Source organism: Haliaeetus albicilla, chromosome 31 (assembly GCF_947461875.1).
Source record: "Haliaeetus albicilla chromosome 31, bHalAlb1.1, whole genome shotgun sequence".
Taxonomy (NCBI): domain Eukaryota; kingdom Metazoa; phylum Chordata; class Aves; order Accipitriformes; family Accipitridae; genus Haliaeetus; species Haliaeetus albicilla.
Genome location: NC_091513.1, coordinates 43915 through 65134, shown reverse-complemented (window position 1 = coordinate 65134; position 21220 = coordinate 43915). Strand labels below are relative to the sequence as shown.

The 21220-nt window shown below is 61.0% G+C and overlaps 2 protein-coding genes across 4 annotated transcripts in view; both read left to right on the top strand.

Annotated features, from left to right (window-relative positions):
* HAMP (hepcidin antimicrobial peptide) overlaps positions 1-2052 on the top strand; it is a 3438-nt gene extending 1386 nt beyond the window's left edge. The window contains exons 2-3 of the mRNA XM_069774627.1: positions 215-274; positions 1936-2052. Coding sequence (XP_069630728.1) covers positions 215-274; positions 1936-2040 — 165 coding nt within the window. The 3' untranslated portion in view covers positions 2041-2052. The remainder of the gene's footprint in view (positions 1-214; positions 275-1935) is intronic.
* A 2775-nt stretch (positions 2053-4827) lies between these two features.
* ETFB (electron transfer flavoprotein subunit beta) lies at positions 4828-21200 on the top strand. 3 transcript variants are annotated; one of them, XM_069774675.1, is made up of 6 exons: positions 4828-4916; positions 7376-7534; positions 10263-10415; positions 14401-14463; positions 18992-19150; positions 20924-21191. In XM_069774675.1, exons 1-6 carry the CDS (start codon positions 4860-4862, stop codon positions 21104-21106), a joined length of 774 nt encoding a protein of 257 aa, XP_069630776.1. In that variant the 5' UTR covers positions 4828-4859; the 3' UTR covers positions 21107-21191. The 3 variants fall into 3 exon arrangements, with proteins under 3 accessions (XP_069630776.1, XP_069630778.1, XP_069630777.1); XM_069774676.1 differs by having other exon boundaries at positions 4851-4916; positions 7409-7534; XM_069774677.1 differs by lacking the exon at positions 10263-10415 and having other exon boundaries at positions 20924-21200.
* Positions 21201-21220: the final 20 nt, after the last annotated feature.

The window sequence follows — 21220 nt, the reverse complement described above, 5'->3', positions numbered from 1 at the left end:
CCCAGGATTGGGGGGGGGGGGGGCAGGAAATTGGGACCCCCCCAATCAAAAAAACCCCAGAATTTTGGGGGGGACACACCTACGAGTTGGGGACCCCCCCCAGAAAAAGGACCCAAAATTTGGGGACCCCCCATTAAAGACCCAGGATTTTTTGGGGGGGGGGGGCAGGAATTCAGGAGCATGACCCCCCCCCCCTTTATTCCCCCCCCCCCAGGCTCTGGCCCCCCCCGAATCGTCGCTGGAGTCGCCCCCCACCTGGGTGGGGGATGGGCAGGTAAGAGACACCCCCCCCCCCAAAAAAAAAAAAAGGGGGGGGGAGCCACGAATTGGGGGGGGGCAGAAATTGGGGGAGAAATTTTGGGGGAGAAATTTTGAGGGGAAAATTTGGGGGCAGAAATCTGGGGGGGCAGAATTTTGGGGGGGCAGAATTTTGGGGGAGAAATTTTGAGGGGAAAATTTGGGGGAAATTTGGGGGAGAAATTTGGGGGGCAGAAATTTGGGGGGCAGAAATTTGGGGGGCAGAAATTTGGGGGGAAAAATTTGGGGGAAAAATTTTGGGGGGAGAAATTTTGGGGGGGCAGGAATTTGGGGGAGAAATTTGGGGGGGAGAAATTTGGGGGGAGAAATTTGGGGGAAAATTTGGGGGAAAATTTGGGGGAAAATTTGGGGGCAGGAATTTGGGGGAGAAATTTTGGGGGGAGAAATTTGGGGGAGAAATTTGGGGGGGAGAAATTTGGGGGGGAGAAATTTGGGGGGAGAAATTTGGGGGGGCACATCTGGGACTTGGGGGGGCACCCAGGTGTCTGGGGGGGCCAAGATATTTGGGGGGGGCCCCCTGAATTTTTTTTTGGGGGGGGGGGGCCCAAGCATCCAGGTGACTTTTCAGCTGCTCCGCAGCTCCCGGGGGGGGGGCGGGACCCCTTCCACGTCCCTAAGGACCTAAATCCCCCCAATTTTTTTAATTTTGTAAAATTTTTTTATTGTTTTAAAATTTTTTAATGTTTTAAAATTTTTAATTTTTTAAAATTTTAAATTTAATTTATTTTCAGCCCCCATGTCCCTAAATACCTAAATCCCCTCTAATTTTTTAATTTCTTAAATATTTTTTTGTTTTAAAATTTGTTTTAACGTTTTAAAATTTTAAAATGTTTTAAATTTTCTAATGTTTTAAATTTTTTAATTTTTAAATTTTTTAAGTTTTTTATTTTCAGCCCCATGTCCCTAAATACCTAAATTCCCCCTAATTTTTTTAATGTTTTAAAATTTTAAAAAATTTTTAAAATTATCACAAATTTTTCTTTTTTTCCAGCCCCCCATGTCCCTAAATACCTGAATCCTCCCTAATTTTTTAATTTTTTAATTTTTTTATGTTTTAAAATTTGTTTTACTGTTTTAATGTTTTAAATTTTTTAAAATGTTTTTAAATTTTTTAAAATTTTTTAGGATTTTTATTTTTTTATTCTCAGCCCATCCCTAAATACCTAAATCCCCCTAATTTTTAAAATTTTTTAATTTTTTATGTTTTAAAATTGGTTTTGATGTTTTAAAATTGGTTTTAATGTTTTAAATTTTTAAAATGCCTTTAAATTTTTTAATTTTTTAAATTTTAAAAAAAATTTAATTTTTTTTAATTTTCAGCCCCCATCCCCAAATACCTAACCCCCCCTAATTTTTTTAATTTTTTGGATGTTTTAAAATTGGTTTTTAATGTTTTAAATTTTTAATGCTTAAAATTTTTTTAACACTTTAAAATTTTTTAACGCTTTAAAATTTTTTTAATGCTTTAAAATTTTTTTAACGCTTTAAAATTTTTTTAACGCTTTAAAATTTTTTAAAAATTTTAAATTTTTGTTTTTTATTTTTTAAATTTTTTAAAATTTTTAAAATTTTAAAATTTTTTAATTTTTAAAAAATTTTCTCTTTTTTTCTTTCCAGCCCCCCCGGCCCCGCCGCCGCCGCCACGGCTCCCACTTCCCGCTCTGCTCCTTCTGCTGCAACTGCTGCCGCAACCGCGGCTGCGGCTTCTGCTGCCGAACCTGACCCCCCCCGGACCCCCCCGGACCCCCCCGGACCCCCCCGACCCCCCCCTATTTATTCCCCCCCCCAAAAACTTTTTACCCCCATTTAATGCGAATAAAGCGCCGTTTTCTACAGCCTCGTGGGGGGGGTTGGTTTTTTGGGGGGGGGAAGGTTTTGGGGGGTCCTTAATATTTTGGGGGGGTCTTTAATATTTGGGGGGGGTCGCCGACATCTGGGGGGGGTCCTTAATATTTGGGGGGTCTTTAAAATTTGGGGGCAGTCTCCAAAATTTGGGGGGGTCTCCAAAATTTGGGGGGGTCTTTAATATTTGGGGGGGGTCTACAATATCTGGGGGGGTCTCCAAAATTGGGGGGGGTAATATCTGGGGGGGGCCTTAAATTTGGGGGGGTCCTTAAAATTTGGGGGGTCTCCAATATTTGGGGGGTCAATATTTGGGGGGGTCTCCAATATCTGGGGGGTCTCCAAAATCTGGGGGGTCCTTAATTTTTGGGGGGGTTCTTAATATTTTGGGGGGGTCTTTAATATTTGGGGGGGGTCGCCGACATCTGGGGGGGGTCCTTAATATTTGGGGGGGTTCCTTAATATTTGGGGGGTTCTTAATATTTTGGGGGGGGTCTTAATATTTGGGGGGGGTCGCCGACATCTGGGGGGTCTCCAAAATCTGGGGGGGTCCTTAATATTTGGGGGTCTTTAAAATTTGGGGGGGGTCTTAATATTTGGGGGGGTCTACAATATCTGGGGGGGTCTCCAAAATTGGGGGGGGTAATATCTGGGGGGGCCTTAAAATTTGGGGGGGGTCTCCAATATTTGGGGGGGTCTCCAATATCGGGGGGTCTCCAAATCTGGGGGTCTTTAAAATTTGGGGGGGTCTCCAAAATTTGGGGGGGTCTACAATATCTGGGGGGTCTCCAATATCTGGGGGGTCAATATTTGGGGGTCTTTAAAATTTGGGGGGGTCTCCAAAATTTGGGGGGGGTCTACAATATCTGGGGGGTCTCCAATATCTGGGGGGTCTTTAAAATTTGGGGGGTTGTCTCCAAAATTTGGGGGGGTCTACAATATCTGGGGGGGTCTCCAAAATCTGGGGGTCTTTAAAATTTGGGGGGGTCTTCCAATATCTGGGGGGTCTCCAAAATCTGGGGGGGTCAATATTTGCGGGGTCTTTAAAATTTGGGGGGGTCTCCAAAATTGGGGGGGGGCTTAATATCTGGGGTGTCCTTAAAATTTGGGGGGGTCTCCAATATTTGGGGGGGGCCTTAATATTTTGGGGGGTTCTTAATATTTTGGGGGGGTCTCCAAAATCTGGGGGGGCCCTCAATTTTGGGGGGGTCTTTAATTTTTAAGGGGGGGTCTACAATATCTTGGGGGTCTCCAAAATCTGGGGGGTCCTTAATTTTTTGGGGGGGTCTTAATATTTGGGGGGGGTCGCCGACATCTGGGGGGGTCTCAAAATCTGGGGGGGTCCTTAATATTTGGGGGGGTCTTTAAAATTTGGGGGGGTCTCCAAAATTTGGGGGGGTCTTTAATATTTGGGGGGTCCTTAAAATTTGGGGGGTCTCCAATATTTGGGGGGTCAATATTTGGGGGGTCTCTTAAAATTTGGGGGGGGTCTCCAAAATTTGGGGGGGTCTTTAATATTTGGGGGGGGTCTACAATATCTGGGGGGGGTCTCCAAAATTGGGGGGCGGTAATATCTGGGGGGGGCCTTAAAATTTGGGGGGTCCTTAAAATTTGGGGGGGTCTCCAATATTTGGGGGGTCTCCAACATCTGGGGGGGGTCCCCGAAATCTGGGGGGGTCCTTAATTTTGGGGGGGTCTTTAATTTTTGAGGGGGGGTCTACAATATCTGGGGGGGTCTCCAAAATCTGGGGGGGTCCTTAATATTTGGGGGGGTTCTTAATATTTGGGGGGGGTCTTTAAAATTTGGGGGGGTCTCCAAAATCTGGGAGGGGTCCTTAATATTTTGGGGGGTCTTTAATATTTGGGGGGGGTCTGCAAAATCTGGGGGGGTCCTTAATATTTTTGGGGGGGGTCTTTAATATTTGGGGGGGCTCCAAAATCTTGGGGGGGGGTCTCCAAAATCTGGGGGGGGGGTCTTTAATATTTTGGGGGGTTCTTAATATTTTGGGGGGGGTCTTTAATATTTGGGGGGGGGTCGCCGACATCTGGGGGGGTCTCCAAAATCTGGGGGGGGTCCTAATATTTGGGGGGGGCTCCAAAACTGGGGGGGTCCTTAATATTTGGGGGGGGTCTCCAACATCTTGGGGCCCCCCCCCCCACTATAAATGGCCCCCAGGTGTTCAGGGGTGGCCCCCCCCCAAAAAAAAGGGATCTAAGTGTCTGGGGGGGGGGAGCGGGTCTCTGGGGGGGTCCCCCAAAATCCAGGGGGGGTCCCCCAGGGGTCTGGGGTGCCCCCCCCCCATTTTGCCCCCCCCAAAATGGCCCCCAGGCCTCTAGGGGTGCCCCCCCCTCATTTTTACCCCCCCAAAATGGCACCCAGGGGTCTGGGGGGTCCCCCAAGTGTCTGCGGGTGCCCCCCCCATTTTTATTTTTTTTTTTGGGGGGGAAGAAGCCTGACTTCCGGGTTACCCCTTCCGCTTCCGCACTCCCCTCCCTCGCCACGTGACTCAGGCGCCCGTCCCCGCCTTCCGCGCCCCCCTCCCTCTCCACGTGACTCAGGCGCGCCCCCCCCCCCCCGCCTTCCTCCTCCTCCCTCCGCCGTTGAGCGACCAAAAAAGGAGGGGAAGGGGGCGTGGCTTTCAAGGCAATATAAGGCGAAGGGGGGCGTGGCGCGGGGGCGTGGCCGCGGCGAGGGCGCCATGGCGGGACTGCGCGTGCTGGTGGGGGTGAAGCGGGTCATCGATTACGCCGTCAAGGTGCGTCCGGACACGGGGGGGGTCCCCCTAAATTTTCCCAAATTTCCCCAAATTTGCCCCAATTTCTGACCCCCCCCACCCCCTCCGCCAAATGGCCTGGGGTCCCTCTCCCCCCCCCGCAAATCCTGGGGGGGTGTCCCCAAAAATCCTGTCCTCCCCCCCCCCCAAAAAATCCTGGGTGCCCCCCCAAAACCCCTGGGTGCCCCCCCCCAGACCCCTGGGTGCCCCCCCAACACTTGGGTGCCCCCCCAAACCCCCAAATTCTCTCCCTATAACACGTTTCCCAGACCCCTGGGTGCCCCCAAACCCCCTGCATCCCCCCCAAAACCCCCTGGGTGCCCCCCCCTTGACAATTGGGTGCCCCCCCCCCAGACCCCTGGGTGCCCCCCCCAGACCCCTGGGTGCCCCCCAACACCTGGGTGCCCCCCCAACACCTGGGTGCCCCCCCCAAACCCCAAATTCTCTCCCTATAACACCTTTCCCAGACCCCTGGGTGCCCCCAAACCCCCTGGGTTCCCCCCCAAACCCCCTGGGTGCCCCCCCTTGACAATTGGGTGCCCCCCCCCAGACCCCTGGGTGCCCCCCCCCAGACCCCTGGGTGCCCCCCAACACCTGGGTGCCCCCCCCAACTCCTGTGTCCCCCCCCCCAAACCCCAAATTCTCTCCCTATAACACCTTTCCCAGACCCCTGGGTGCCCCCAAACCCCCTGGGTTCCCCCAAAACCCCCTGGGTGCCCCCCCCAACAATTGGGTGCCCCCCCCAGACCCCTGGGTGCCCCCCAACACCTGGGTGCCCCCCCCAAACCCCTGGGTGCCCCCCCAAACCCCCAAATTCTCTCCCTATAACACCTTTCCCAGACCCCTGGGTGCCCCCAAACCCCCTGCATCCCCCCCAAAACCCCCTGGGTGCCCCCCCTTGACAATTGGGTGCCCCCCCCAGACCCCTGGGTGCCCCCCAAACACCTGGGTGCCCCCCCCCAACTCTGTGTCCCCCCCCCCAAACCCCCAAATTCTCTCCCTATAACACCTTTCCCAGACCCCTGGGTGCCCCCAAACCCCCTGCATCCCCCCCAAAACCCCCTGGGTGCCCCCCCTTGTTGGGTGCCCCCCCCCAGACCCCTGGGTGCCCCCCCAACACCTGGGTGCCCCCCCCAACTCCTGTGTCCCCCCCCCCCAAACCCCCAAATTCTCTCCCTATAACACCTTTCCCAGACCCCTGGGTGCCCCCCAAACCCCCTGGGTTCCCCCCCAAACCCCCTGGGTGCCCCCCTTGACAATTGGGTGCCCCCCCAGACCCCTGGGTGCCCCCCCCAGACCCCTGGGTGCCCCCCCAACACTTGGGTGCCCCCCCAAACCCCCAAATTCTCTCCCCATAACACCTTTCCCACACCCCTGGGTGCCCCCAAACCCCCTGGGTTCCCCCCCAAAACCCCCTGGGTGCCCCCCCTTGACAATTGGGTGCCCCCCCCCCAGACCCCTGGGTGCCCCCCAACACCTGGGTGCCCCCCCCCAAACCCCTGGGTGCCCCCCCCAAACCCCCAAATTCCTCTCCCTATAACACCTTTCCCAGACCCCTGGGTGCCCCCAAACCCCTGCATCCCCCCAAAACCCCCTGGGTGCCCCCCCTTGACAATTGGGTGCCCCCCCCAGACCCCTGGGTGCCCCCCCCAGACCCCTGGGTGCCCCCCCAACACCTGGGTGCCCCCCCCAACTCCTGTGTCCCCCCCCCCAAACCCCCAAATTCTCTCCCTATAACACCTTTCCCAGACCCCTGGGTGCCCCCAAACCCCCTGGGTTCCCCCCAAAACCCCCTGGGTGCCCCCCCTTGACAATTGGGTGCCCCCCCAGACCCCTGGGCCCCCCCCCCGACCCCTGGGTGCCCCCCCCCAGACCCCTGGGTGCCCCCCCAACACCTGGGTGCCCCCCCCAACTCCTGTGCCCCCCCCCCCCAAACCCCCAAATTCTCTCCCTATAACACCTTTCCCAGACCCCTGGGTGCCCCCAAACCCCCTGCATCCCCCCCAAAACCCCCTGGGTGCCCCCCCTTGACAATTGGGTGCCCCCCCCCAGACCCCTGGGTGCCCCCCAACACCTGGGTGCCCCCCCCAACTCCTGTGTCCCCCCCCCCAAACCCCCAAATTCTCTCCCTATAACACCTTTCCCAGACCCCTGGGTGCCCCCAAACCCCCTGCATCCCCCCCAAAACCCCCTGGGTGCCCCCCCTTGACAATTGGGTGCCCCCCCCAGACCCCTGGGTGCCCCCCAACACCTGGGTGCCCCCCCCAAACCCCTGGGTGCCCCCCCAAACCCCCAAATTCTCTCCCTATAACACCTTTCCCAGACCCCTGGGTGCCCCCAAACCCCCTGGGTTCCCCCCCAAACCCCCTGGGTGCCCCCCCCACCTTGACAATTGGGTGCCCCCCCCCCCCCCTTAAAAATTTGGGTGCCCCCCCCCCCAGGTGCGGGTGGCGGCGGGCGGCGGGGGGGTGCAGACGCAGGGGGTGAAGCATTCGCTGAACCCCTTCTGCGAGATCGCCCTGGAAGAAGGGGTCCGGCTGCGGGAGCGGGGGGCGGCCGCCGAGGTGGTCGCCGTCAGCGTGGGCACCCGCGTCTGCCAGGTCAGCACCCACCCGGGGGGGTGACACCCCCCCCCCCGATATGGGTGACCCCCCCCGGTACCTGGGTGCCCCCCCCCCAGACTCATGGGTGGCCCCCCAAATACCTGGGTGCCCCCCAAACCCCTCTATATAATGACTTTCCCAAACTCCTGGGTGCCCCCCCAAACTCCTGGGTGCCCCCCCAAACTCCTGGGTGACCCCCCCCAACACATGGGTGCCCCCCCCCAGACTCCTGGGTGCCCCCCCAATATGGGTGACCCCCCCCGGTACCTGGGTGCCCCCCCCCAGACTCATGGGTGGCCCCCCAAATACCTGGGTGCCCCCCAAACCCCTTTTTATAATGACTTTCCTGGACCCCTGGGTGCCCCCCCAAACTCCTGGGTGCCCCCCCAAACTCCTGGGTGACCCCCCCAACACATGGGTGCCCCCCCCAGACTCCTGGGTGCCCCCCCGATATGGGTGACCCCCCCCCGGTACCTGGGTGCCCCCCCCCAGACTCATGGGTGGCCCCCCAAATACCTGGGTGCCCCCCAAACCCCTTTTTATAATGACTTTCCCAATCTCCTGGGTGCCCCCCCCAACACATGGGTGCCCCCCCCAGACTCCTGGGTGCCCCCCCAATATGGGTGACCCCCCCGGTACCTGGGTGCCCCCCCCCCAACATCTGGGTGCCCCCCTGAATGCTTGGGACCCCTTTGGGTGCGGGGGGGGGCTCTGGGTGCCCTTTGGGTGGGAGTAGGGGGGGTCTGGGACCCTTTGTGGGGGGGTCTGGGTGCACTGGGACCCCTTTGGGTGGGGTGGGGGTCTCTGGGTGCCCTTTGGGGGGGGTCTGGGTGCCCTTTGGGGTGCTCTGGGTGCCCTTCGGGGGGGGCTGGGGGTACCCTTTGGGGGTCTCTGGGTGCTGTTTGGGGGGGGCTGGGTGCTCTGGAACCCCTTTGGGGGGGGCTGGGTGCCCTTTTGGGTGCTCTTGGACCCCTTTGGGGGGGTCCAGGTGCCCTTTGCGGGGGGTCTGGGTGCTCTGGAACCCCTCTAGGGGGGTCTGGGTGCTCTGGGACCCCTTTGGGGGGGTCTGGGTGCCCTTGGGGGTCTCTGGGTGCCCTTTTGGGGGGGGTCCGGGTGCCTTTTGAGGGGGTCCGGGTGCTCTGGGTGCCCTTTGGGGGTCTCTGGGTGCCCTTTGGGGGGGTCCGGGTGCTCTGGGTGCCCCTTGGGGGGGTCTGGGTGCCTTTTGGGGGGGTCTGGGTGCTCTGGGTGCCCTTTGGGGGGGGTCTGGGCCCCCTTTTGGGTGCTCTGGGCCCCCTTTGGGGGTCTCTGGGTGCCCTTTGGGGGGGTCCAGGTGCTCTGGGTGCCCTTTGGGGGTCTCTGGGTGCCCTTTGGGGGGGTCCAGGTGCTCTGGGTGCCCCTTGGGGGGGTCTGGGTGCCCCTTGGGGGGGTCTGGGTGCCTTTTGGGGGGGTCCGGGTGCTCTGGGTGCCCTTTGGGGGGGGGTCTGGGCCCCCTTTTGGGTGCTCTGGGCCCCCTTTAGGGGGGTCTGGGTGCCCCTTGGGGGTCTCTAGGCCGCCTTTGGGGGTCTCTGGGTGCCCTTTGGGGGGGTCTGGGTGCCTTTCGGGGGGGTCTGGGTGCGCTGGGCCCCCTTTGGGGGTCTCTGGGTGCCCTTTGGGGGGGTCCAGGTGCTCTGGGTGCCCTTTGGGGGTCTCTGGGTGCCCTTTGGGGGGGTCTGGGTGCCTTTTGGGGGGGTCCGGGTGCTCTGGGTGCCCTTTGGGGGCGGTCTGGGCCCCCCTTGGGGGGTCTGGGTGCCCCTTGGGGGTCTCTGGGTGCCCTTTGGGGGGGTCTGGGTGCCCTTTGGGGGGGTCTGGGTGCCTTTTGGGGGGGTCCGGGTGCTCTGGGTGCCCTTTGGGGGGGGTCTGGGCCCCCTTTGGGTGCTCTGGGCCCCCTTTGGGGGGTCTGGGTGCCCCTTGGGGGTCTCTGGGTGCCCCTTGGGGGGGTCTGGGTGCCTTTTGGGGGGGTCCGGGTGCTCTGGGTGCCCTTTGGGGGGGGGTCTGGGCCCCCTTTTGGGTGCTCTGGGCCCCCTTTAGGGGGGTCTGGGTGCCCCTTGGGGGTCTCTAGGCCGCCTTTGGGGGTCTCTGGGTGCCCTTTGGGGGGGTCTGGGTGCCTTTCGGGGGGGTCTGGGTGCGCTGGGCCCCCTTTGGGGGTCTCTGGGTGCCCTTTGGGGGGGTCCAGGTGCTCTGGGTGCCCCTTGGGGGTCTCTGGGTGCCCTTTGGGGGGGTCTGGGTGCCTTTTGGGGGGGTCCGGGTGCTCTGGGTGCCCTTTGGGGGCGGTCTGGGCCCCCCTTGGGGGGTCTGGGTGCCCCTTGGGGGTCTCTGGGTGCCCTTTGGGGGGGTCTGGGTGCCCTTTGGGGGGGTCTGGGTGCCTTTTGGGGGGGTCCGGGTGCTCTGGGTGCCCTTTGGGGGGGGTCTGGGCCCCCTTTGGGTGCTCTGGGCCCCCTTTGGGGGGTCTGGGTGCCCCTTGGGGGTCTCTGGGTGCCCTTTGGGGGGGTCTGGGTGCCTTTTGGGGGGGTCCGGGTGCTCTGGGTGCCCTTTGGGGGGGGTCTGGGCCCCCTTCGGGGGCTCTGGGTGCCCTTTTGGGTGCTCTGGGCCCCCTTTGGGGGGTCTGGGTGCCCCTTGGGGGGGTCCGGGCCCCCTTCGTGGGGGTCCGTCCCCCCCCCCCCCCGACCCCTATACGTCCCCCCCCCAGGAGACGCTGCGCACGGCGCTGGCGCTGGGCGCCGACCGGGGGGTGCTGGTGGAGGTGGGGGAGGGGGCGGCGGTGGGCCCCCGGGAGGCGGCGGCGGCGCTGGCCGGGCTGGCCGGGCGCCTGCGCCCCCACCTCGTGCTGCTGGGCAAGCAGGTGGGTGACCCCCCCGGGGACCCTATAGACACCCTGCAGGGACCCTGGGGAGACCCTTCAGGGACCCCTGTGCAGACCCCTAGAGGGAGACCCCTTCAGAGACCCTGTGGGACCCTATAGGGACCCTATAGACACCCTATAGATACCCTGTAGGGACCCTGGGGAGACCCCTATGCAGACCCCTAGAGTGAGACCCCTACAGAGACCCTGTGGGACCCTATAGAGACCCTGTAGGGACCCTGGGGAGACCCTTCAGGCATCCTGGGGAGACCCCTATGCAGACCCCTAGAGGGAGACCCCTATAGAGACCCTGTGGGACCCTATAGAGACCCTGTAGGGACCCTGGGGAGACCCCTATAGGCACCCTGGGGAGACCCCTATGCAGACCCCTAGAGGGAGACCCCTTCAGAGACCCTGTGGGACCCTATAGACACCCTATAGATACCCTGTAGGGACCCTGGGGACACCCTATAGGGACCCTGGGGAGACCCCTATGCAGACCCCTAGAGGGAGACCCCTACAGAGACCCTGTGGGACCCTATAGAGACCCTGTAGGGACCCTGGGGAGACCCTTCAGGCACCCTGGGGAGACCCCTATGCAGACCCCTAGAGGGAGACCCCTATAGAGACCCTGTGGAACCCTATAGGGACCCTATAGAGACCCTATAGACACCCTGTAGGGGCCCTGGGGAGACGCTGGGGAGACCCTTCAGGCACCCTGGGGACACCCTATAGGCACCCTGGGGAGACCCCTATGCAGACCCCTAGAGGGAGACCCCTACAGAGACCCTGTGGGACCCTATAGGGACCCTATAGACACCCTGTAGGGACCCTGGGGAGACCCCTATGCAGACCCCTAGAGTGAGACCCCTACAGAGACCCTGTGGAACCCTATAGGGACCCTATAGACACCCTATAGACACCCTGTAGGGACCCTGGGGACACCCTATAGGGACCCTGGGGAGACCCCTATGCAGACTCCTAGAGAGACCCTGTGGAACCTTATAGAGACCCTGTAGGGACCCCGGGGAGACCCTTATGCAAGACCCCTAGAGAGACCCTATAGGGACCCTGTAAGGACCCTAGGGAGACCCTGGGGAGACCCTATAGGGACCCTGGGGATGCCCTGTAGGGACCCTGGGGAGACCCCTATAGGCACCCTGGGGAGACCCCTATGCAGACCCCTAGAGGGAGACCCCTTCAGAGACCCTGTGGGACCCTATAGACACCCTATAGATACCCTGTAGGGACCCTGGGGACACCCTATAGGGACCCTGGGGAGACCCCTATGCAGACCCCTAGAGGGAGACCCCTACAGAGACCCTGTGGGACCCTATAGAGACCCTGTAGGGACCCTGGGGAGACCCTTCAGGCACCCTGGGGAGACCCCTATGCAGACCCCTAGAGGGAGACCCCTATAGAGACCCTGTGGAACCCTATAGGGACCCTATAGAGACCCTATAGACACCCTGTAGGGGCCCTGGGGAGACGCTGGGGAGACCCTTCAGGCACCCTGGGGACACCCTATAGGCACCCTGGGGAGACCCCTATGCAGACCCCTAGAGGGAGACCCCTACAGAGACCCTGTGGGACCCTATAGGGACCCTATAGACACCCTGTAGGGACCCTGGGGAGACCCCTATGCAGACCCCTAGAGGGAGACCCCTACAGAGACCCTGTGGAACCCTATAGGGACCCTATAGAGACCTTATAGACACCCTGTAGGGACCCTGGGGAGACCCCTATGTAGACCCCTAGAGTGAGACCCCTACAGAGACCCTGTGGAACCCTATAGGGACCCTATAGACACCCTATAGACACCCTGTAGGGACCCTGGGGACACCCTATAGGGACCCTGGGGAGACCCCTATGCAGACTCCTAGAGAGACCCTGTGGAACCTTATAGAGACCCTGTAGGGACCCCGGGGAGACCCTTATGCAAGACCCCTAGAGAGACCCTATAGGGACCCTGTAAGGACCCTAGGGAGACCCTGGGGAGACCCTATAGGGACCCTGGGGATGCCCTATAGGGACCCTGGGGAGACCCCTATAGGCACCCTGGGGAGACCCCTATGCAGACCCCTATAGGGACCCTGGGGACACCTTATAGAGACCCTGGGGAGACCCTATAGGCACCCTGGGGAGACCCCTATGCAGACCTCTAGGGAGACCCTGGTGAGACCCTATAGAGACCCTGTAGGGACCCTGGGGATACCTTACAGAGACCCTAGGGAGATCCTATAGGCACCCTGGGGAGACCCTAGGGAGACTCCTATGCAGACCCCTACAGAGACCCCGTGGAACCTTATAGAGACCCTATAGAGACCCTGGGGACACCCTGGGGAGACCCCTATGCAGACCCCTAGAGAGACCCTATGGAACCTTACAGATACCCTATAGGGACCCCGGGGACACCCTGTAGACACCCTATAGACACCCTGGGGACACCCTATAGAGGCCCTATAAGCACCCTGGGGAGACCCCTATGCAAACCCGAGAGAGACCCCGTGGAACCTTATATAGAGACCCCATAGAGGCCCTGTAGGGACCCTATAGAAACCCTGGCAACAACACCCTATAGAACGCTATGGGGACCCTAGGGAGACCCCTAGAGAAACCCTATAGATACCCTGTAGAGACCTTATAGAGACCCTATGGAACCTTATGGAGACCCTGGGGATACCCTATAGAACCCTACAGAGACTCTGGGGACACCCTATAGAGACCCTATGGACACCCTATAGAACTCTATGGAGACCCTATTGGAGCCCCAGGGAGACCTTATAGAGACCGTAGGGAGCCCTCTAGAGACCCTACAGAGACCCTATAGAACCCTATGGAAAGACACCCTAGGGGTGCTCCCACGGCACCCCCATAATGTCATAGCACCCCGTATATTCCCCTATAGAGCCCCAGAGATTCCCCCAAAGGGCCCAGGGGGTGTTTCGGGTCCCCTATAGCCCCCATAGGACCTTGGGGGGGGTCCTGTGTCCCCTGTAGAGTCCCCTATAGGGCCTGGGGGGGGTGTCTGGGTCCCCTATAGGGCCCTGGGGTGGTGTCTCAGGTCCCCTATAGATCTTGGGGGGGGGGGGGGGGTCCGGGTCCCCTATAGACTCTATAGGGCCTTGAGGGGGTCCCATGTCCCCTATAGGGCTGGGGGGGGGGGGGTGTGTGTCCCATGTCCCCTATAGGGGCCAGGGGGGGTGTCTGAGTCCCCTGTAGCCCCCATAGGACCTTGGGGGGGGTCCTGTGTCCTCTATAGGGTCCCCTATAGGGCCTGGGGGGGGTCTGGGTCCCCTATCGATCTCGGGAGGGGGGGTGTCCGGGTCCCCTATAGCCCCCATAGGGCCTTGAGAGGGGTCCCATGTCCCCTATAGGGCCTTGGGGGGTGTGTCAGGGTCCCCTATAGCCCCCATAGGACTTTGGGGGGGGGGTCAGGGTCCCCTATAGATCTTGGGGGGGTTGTCCTGGGTCCCCTATAGGGCCTTGGGGGGGTGTCTCAGGTCCCCTATAGATCTTGGGGGGGGTTCCCATGTCCCCTATAGGGCCTGGGGGAGGTCTGGGTCCCCTATAGATATTGGGGGGGGGGTGTCAGGGTCCCTTATGGCCCCCATAGGGCCTTGGGGGGGGGTCTGGGTCCCCTATAGATCTTGGGGGGGGGGTTCAGGGTCTCCTATAGCCCCCATAGGGCCTTGAGAGGGGTCCCATGTCCCCCATAAGGCCTTGGGGGGGGGTCAGGGTCCCCTATAGATCTTGGGGGGGGTTCCCATGTGCCCTATAGGGCCTGGGGGAGGTCTGGGTCCCCTATAGATATGGGGGGGGGGGGGTGTCAGGGTCCCTTATGGCCCCCATAGGGCCTTGGGGGGGGGGTCAGGGTCCCCTATAGATCTTGGGGGGGGTCCCGTGTCCCCTATAGGCCCCGGGGGGTCCCGTGTCCCCTATAGGGTCCCCTATAGACGTGTGTGTGTCCCCCCCCCCACCTCAGGCCATCGACGACGACTGTAACCAGACGGGGCAGCTCCTGGCCGCCATGTTGGATTGGCCCCAGGTAGGCCCCGCCCCTTCCGCCGCCGTCTCACCGCGCCGCGGGGCACGACGGGATCGATCCCCCCTTGTCCCGGGGGATGATGGGATATAGCCTCCCCTGTCCCGCGGGGGATCATGGGATATATTCCCCCAGGCCCGCAGGGGATGATGGGATAGTGGGGGTGCGGAGCGGCGGGGGAGGGGGGCCCAGTGCTTACTGGGAGGGCCCCGGTTCATACTGGGAAGGCACCACTTTATACTGGGAGGGCCCCAGATCATACTGGGAAGGCACCAGTTTATACTGGGAGGGCCTAGCTCATACTGGGAGGGCCCCAGATCATACTGGGAAGGCACCAGTTTATACTGGGAGGGCCTAGCTCATACTGGGAGGGCCCCAGATCATACTGGGAAGGCACTAGTTTATACTGGGAGGGCCCCAGATCATACTGGGAAGGCACCACTTTATACTGGGAGGGCCTAGCTCATACTGGGAGGGCCCCAGATCATACTGGGAAGGCACTAGTTTATACTGGGAGGGCCCCAGATCATACTGGGAAGGCACCAGTTTATACTGGGAGGGCCCCAGATCATACTGGGAAGGCACCAGTTTACACTGGGAGGGCCCCAGATCATACTGGGAATGCACCAGTTTATACTGGGAAGGCACCAGTTTATACTGGGAGGGCCCCAGATCATACTGGGAAGGCACCAGTTTATACCGGGAGGGCCCCAGATCATACTGGGAAGGCACCAGTTTATACCCGGAGGGTCCCAGTTCATACTGGGAAGGCACCAGTTCATACTGGAGGTTCCTAGCTCATAGTGGGAGAGCGTCAGTTCATACTGGGAGGGCTCCAGTGCACACTGGGAAGGCACCAGTTTATACTGGGAGGGCCCAGGTCATACTGGGAGGGCTCCAATTCATCCTAGAGGCCCCAGCGCTTACTGGGAGGGCCCCAGTTCATACTGGGAGGGCCTCAGTGCATACTGGGAGTGCCTAGCTCATACTGGGAGGGCCTCAGTTCATATGGGGAAGGTACCTGTTGATACTGGGAGGGCCCCAATTCATACTGGGAGGGCCCCAGCTCATACTGGGAGGCTCCCAGTGCTTACTGGGAGGGCCCCAGGTCATACTGGGATAGTGAATATGCAGAGCACCATTACAATAGGGCAGAACCGTGATAGTGGGGGGGGATGCCGGGGCTGGGGCTGCTCCCAGGTCGTACTGGGAGGGTCCCGGGTCATACTGGGAGGGTCCCAGTTCTTACTGGGAGGCTCCCAGTGCTTACTGGGAGGGCCCCAACTCATACTGGGACAGCAGGAGCACAGAGCACCATAGCAATGGGGCAGAACCGTGATAGTGGGGTGGGATGCCGGGGCTGGGGCTGCTCCCAGGTCATACTGGGAGGGTCCCAGTGCTTACTGGGAGGGTCCCAGTTCTTACTGGGAGGGCCCCAGGTCATACTGGGATAGTGAATATGCAGAGCACCATTACAATATGGTAGAACCATGATAGTGGGGTGGGATGCCAGGGCTGGGGCTGCTCCCAGGTCATACTGGGAGGGTCCCAGTTCTTACTGGGAGTCTCCCAGTGCTTACTGGGAGGGCCCCAGATCATACTGGGATAGTGAATATGCAGAGCACCATTACAATGGGGCAGAACCGTGATAGTGGGGTGGGATGCCGGGGCTGGGGCTGCTCCCAGGTCGTACTGGGAGGGTCCCAGGTCGTACTGGGAGGGTCCCAGTGCTTACTGGGAGTCTCCCAGTGCTTACTGGGAGGGCCCCAGGTCATACTGGGATAGTGAATATGCAGAGCACCATTACAATGGGGCAGAACCATGATAGTGGGGTGGGATGCCGGGGCTGGGGCTGCTCCCAGGTCGTACTGGGAGGGTCCCGGGTCATACTGGGAGGGTCCCAGTTCTTACTGGGAGTCTCCCAGTGCTTACTGGGAGGGCCCCAGGTCATACTGGGATAGTGAATATGCAGAGCACCATTACAATGGGGCAGAACCATGATAGTGGGGTGGGATGCCGGGGCTGGGGCTGCTCCCAGGTCATACTGGGAGGGTCCCAGTGCTTACTGGGAGGACCCTAGCTCATACTGGGAGGCTCCCAGTGCTTACTGGGAGGACCCCAGGTCATACTGGGATAGTGAATATGCAGAGCACCATTACAATAGGGCAGAACCATGATAGTGGGGTGGGATGCCGGGGCTGGGGCTGCTCCCAGGTCGTACTGGGAGGGTCCCGGGTCATACTGGGAGGGTCCCAGTTCTTACTGGGAGGACCTAAATGCTTACTGGGAGGGCCCCAGGTCATACTGGGATAGTGAATATGCAGAGCACCATTACAATGGGGCAGAACCGTGATAGTGGGGTGGGATGCCGGGGCTGGGGCTGCTCCCAGGTCGTACTGGGAGGGTCCCGGGTCATACTGGGAGGGTCCCAGTTCTTACTGGGAGTCTCCCAGTGCTTACTGGGAGGGCCCCAGGTCATACTGGGATAGTGAATATGCAGAGCACCATTACAATGGGGCAGAACCGTGATAGTGGAGTGGGATGCCGGGGCTGGGGCTGTTCCCAGGTCGTACTGGGAGGGTCCCAGGTCGTACTGGGAGGGTCCCAGGTCATACTGGGAGGGTCCCAGTTCTTACTGGGAGTCTCCCAGTGCTTACTGGGAGGGCCCCAGGTCATACTGGGATAGTGAATATGCAGAGCACCATTACAATGGGGCAGAACCGTGATAGTGGGGTGGGATGCCGGGGCTGGGGCTGTTCCCAGGTCGTACTGGGAGGGTCCCGGGTCATACTGGGAGGGTCCCAGTTCTTACTGGGAGTCTCCCAGTGCTTACTGGGAGGGCCCCAGGTCATACTGGGATAGTGAATATGCAGGGCACCATTACAATGGGGCAGAACCGTGATAGTGGGGTGGGATGCCGGGGCTGGGGCTGCTCCCAGGTCATACTGGGAGGCTCCCAGTGCTTACTGGGAGGACCCTAGCTCATACTGGGAGGCTCCCAGTGCTTACTGGGAGGACCCCAGGTCATACTGGGATAGTGAATATGCAGAGCACCATTACAATAGGGCAGAACCGTGATAGTGGGGTGGGATGCCGGGGCTGGGGCTGTTCCCAGGTCATACTGGGAGGGTCCCAGTGCTTACTGGGAGTCTCCCAGTGCTTACTGGGAGGGCCCCAGGTCATACTGGGATAGTGAATATGCAGAGCACCATTACAATGGGGCAGAACCATGATAGTGGGGTGGGATGCCGGGGCTGGGGCTGCTCCCAGGTCGTACTGGGAGGGTCCCGGGTCATACTGGGAGGGTCCCAGTTCTTACTGGGAGTCTCCCAGTGCTTACTGGGAGGGCCCCAGGTCATACTGGGATAGTGAATATGCAGAGCACCATTACAATGGGGCAGAACCATGATAGTGGGGTGGGATGCCGGGGCTGGGGCTGCTCCCAGGTCATACTGGGAGGGTCCCAGTGCTTACTGGGAGGACCCTAGCTCATACTGGGAGGCTCCCAGTGCTTACTGGGAGGACCCCAGGTCATACTGGGATAGTGAATATGCAGAGCACCATTACAATAGGGCAGAACCATGATAGTGGGGTGGGATGCCGGGGCTGGGGCTGCTCCCAGGTCGTACTGGGAGGGTCCCGGGTCATACTGGGAGGGTCCCAGTTCTTACTGGGAGTCTCCCAGTGCTTACTGGGAGGGCCCCAGGTCATACTGGGATAGTGAATATGCAGAGCACCATTACAATGGGGCAGAACCGTGATAGTGGGGTGGGATGCCGGGGCTGGGGCTGCTCCCAGGTCGTACTGGGAGGGTCCCGGGTCATACTGGGAGGGTCCCAGTTCTTACTGGGAGTCTCCCAGTGCTTACTGGGAGGGCCCCAGGTCATACTGGGATAGTGAATATGCAGAGCACCATTACAATGGGGCAGAACCGTGATAGTGGGGTGGATGCCGGGGCTGGGGCTGCTCCCAGGTCGTACTGGGAGGGTCCCGGGTCATACTGGGAGGGTCCCAGTTCTTACTGGGAGGGCCCCAACTCATACTGGGACAGCAGGAGCACAGAGCACCATTGCAATGGGGCAGAACCGTGATAGTGGGGTGGGATGCCGGGGCTGGGGCTGCTCCCAGGTCGTACTGGGAGGGTCCCAGTTCTTACTGGGAGTCTCCCAGTGCTTACTGGGAGGGCCCCAACTCATACTGGGATAGTGAATATGCAGAGCACCATTACAATTGGGCAGAACCATGATAGTGGGGTGGGATGCCGGGGCTGGGGCTGCTCCCAGGTCATACTGGGAGGGTCCCAGTGCTTACTGGGAGGACCCTAGCTCATACTGGGAGGCTCCCAGTGCTTACTGGGAGGGCCCCAGGTCATACTGGGATAGTGAATATGCAGAGCACCATTGCAATGGGGCAGAACCGTGATAGTGGGGTGGGATGCCGGGGCTGGGGCTGTTCCCAGGTCATACTGGGAGGCTCCCAGTGCTTACTGGGAGGCTCCCAGCGCTTACTGGTGTGTGTCGGTGGGGGCCAGGGGACCTTCGCCTCGCGGGTGGAGCCGGAGGGGGAGTGGGTGCGGGTGCAGCGGGAGGTGGACGGGGGGCTGGAGACCCTGCGCCTGCGCCTGCCGGCCGTCCTCACCGCCGACCTGCGCCTCAACGAGCCCCGATACGCCACCCTGCCCAACATCATGGTACGGGGGGGGCACCCCAAAAAATGGGGGACCCCCCCAAACCCCTGGGGGACCCCCAAAATCCTGGGTGACCTCCCAAACCCCTGGGTGACCCCCCTGAAGCCCTGGGAGACCCCCAAACCCCTGGGTGCCCCCCTGAAGCCCTGGGTGACCCCCAAACCCCTGCCCAACATCATGGTACGGGGGGGGCACCCCAAAAAATGGGGGACCCCCCCAAACCCCTGGGGGACCCCCAAAATCCTGGGTGACCTCCCAAACCCCTGGGTGACCCCCCTGAAGCCCTGGGAGACCCCCAAACCCCTGGGTGCCCCCCTGAAGCCCTGGGTGACCCCCAAACCCCTGCCCAACATCATGGTACGGGGGGGGCACCCCAAAAAATGGGGGACCCCCCCAAACCCCTGGGGGACCCCCAAAATCCTGGGTGACCTCCCAAACCCCTGGGTGACCCCCCTGAAGCCCTGGGAGACCCCCAAACCCCTGGGTGCCCCCCTGAAGCCCTGGGTGACCCCCAAACCCCTGCCCAACATCATGGTACGGGGGGGGCACCCCAAAAAATGGGGGACCCCCCCAAACCCCTGGGGGACCCCCAAAATCCTGGGTGACCTCCCAAACCCCTGGGTGACCCCCCTGAAGCCCTGGGAGACCCCCAAACCCCTGGGTGCCCCCCTGAAGCCCTGGGTGACCCCCAAACCCCTGCCCAACATCATGGTACAGGGGGGGCACCCCAAAAAATGGGGGACCCCCCCAAACCGCTGGGTGCCCCCCAAAACCCCTGGGTGCCCCCCCAAATTCCTGGGTGCCCCCCCCAAACTCCTGGGTGACCCCCCTGAAACCCTGGGTGCCCCCCAAACCCTTGGGTGCCCCCCCAAAACCCCTGGGTGCCCCCCTGAAACCCTGGGTGCCCCCCTGAAGCCCTGGGTGACCCCCCCAAACCCCTTCCCTGCCCCCCCAACCCCTGGGTGCCCCCCCAAACCCCTGGGTGCCCCCCCCCAATCCCCTGGGTGCCCCCCCAAAACCCCCTGGGTGCCCCCCCCACCTGGGTGCCCCCCCCCCAAACCACTTGGCTGCCCCCCCCCCCGGGTGCCCCCCCCCAAACCCTTGGGTGCCCCCCCAAACCCCTGGGTGCCCCCCCCCAGGTGCAACCCCCAAACCCCTGGGTGCCCCCCCCCCCACCTGGGTGCCCCCCCCCAAACCCTTTGGCTGCCCCCCCCAGACCCTTGGGTGCCCCCCCCACCTGGGTGCCCCCCCCAAACCCCTTGGCTGCCCCCCCCCACCTGGGTGCCCCCCCCAATCCCCTGGGTGCCCCCCCAAAACCCCCTGGGTGCCCCCCCCACCTGGGTGCCCCCCCCCAAACCACTTGGCTGCCCCCCCCCCCGGGTGCCCCCCCCCAAACCCTTGGGTGCCCCCCCAAACCCCTGGGTGCCCCCCCCCAGGTGCAACCCCCAAACCCCTGGGTGCCCCCCCCCCCCACCTGGGTGCCCCCCCCCAAACCCTTTGGCTGCCCCCCCCAGACCCTTGGGTGCCCCCCCCACCTGGGTGCCCCCCCAAAACCCCCGGGTGCCCCCCCAACCCCTGGGTGCCCCCCAAACCCCTTGGCTGCCCCCCCCAAACCCTTGGGTGCCCCCCCCCACACCTGGGTGCCCCCCCAAACCCCTTGGCTGCCCCCCCCCCACCTGGGTGCCCCCCCCCCAAACCCCTTGGGTGCCCCCCCCCCCCAATAACCTAAATCCCATTTTTTTCCCTTTTTTTTTTTTTTTTGTGTCCCCCCCCCAGAAAGCCAAGAAAAAGCCCCTGGAAGTTGTGGCGGCGTCGGAATTCTTGGGGGGGGGCTCCCCCCCGGCCCCCCCCCGCCTACGGGTGCTCAAACTGGAGGAGCCCCCCCCCCGCGGGGGGGGGCAGCGGGTGGACGACGTCCCGGCGCTGCTGGAGCGCCTGCGCGCGAGTGGGTGCATCTGAGGGGGGGGGCACCCCAAAAAAATTTTTTTGGGGACCCCCCCACCCCGTTTTGATTCGTTAAGGGGCACCCTGGGGGGTTTTGGGGGGGTGGGTGCCCCCCCCAGACACCTGGGT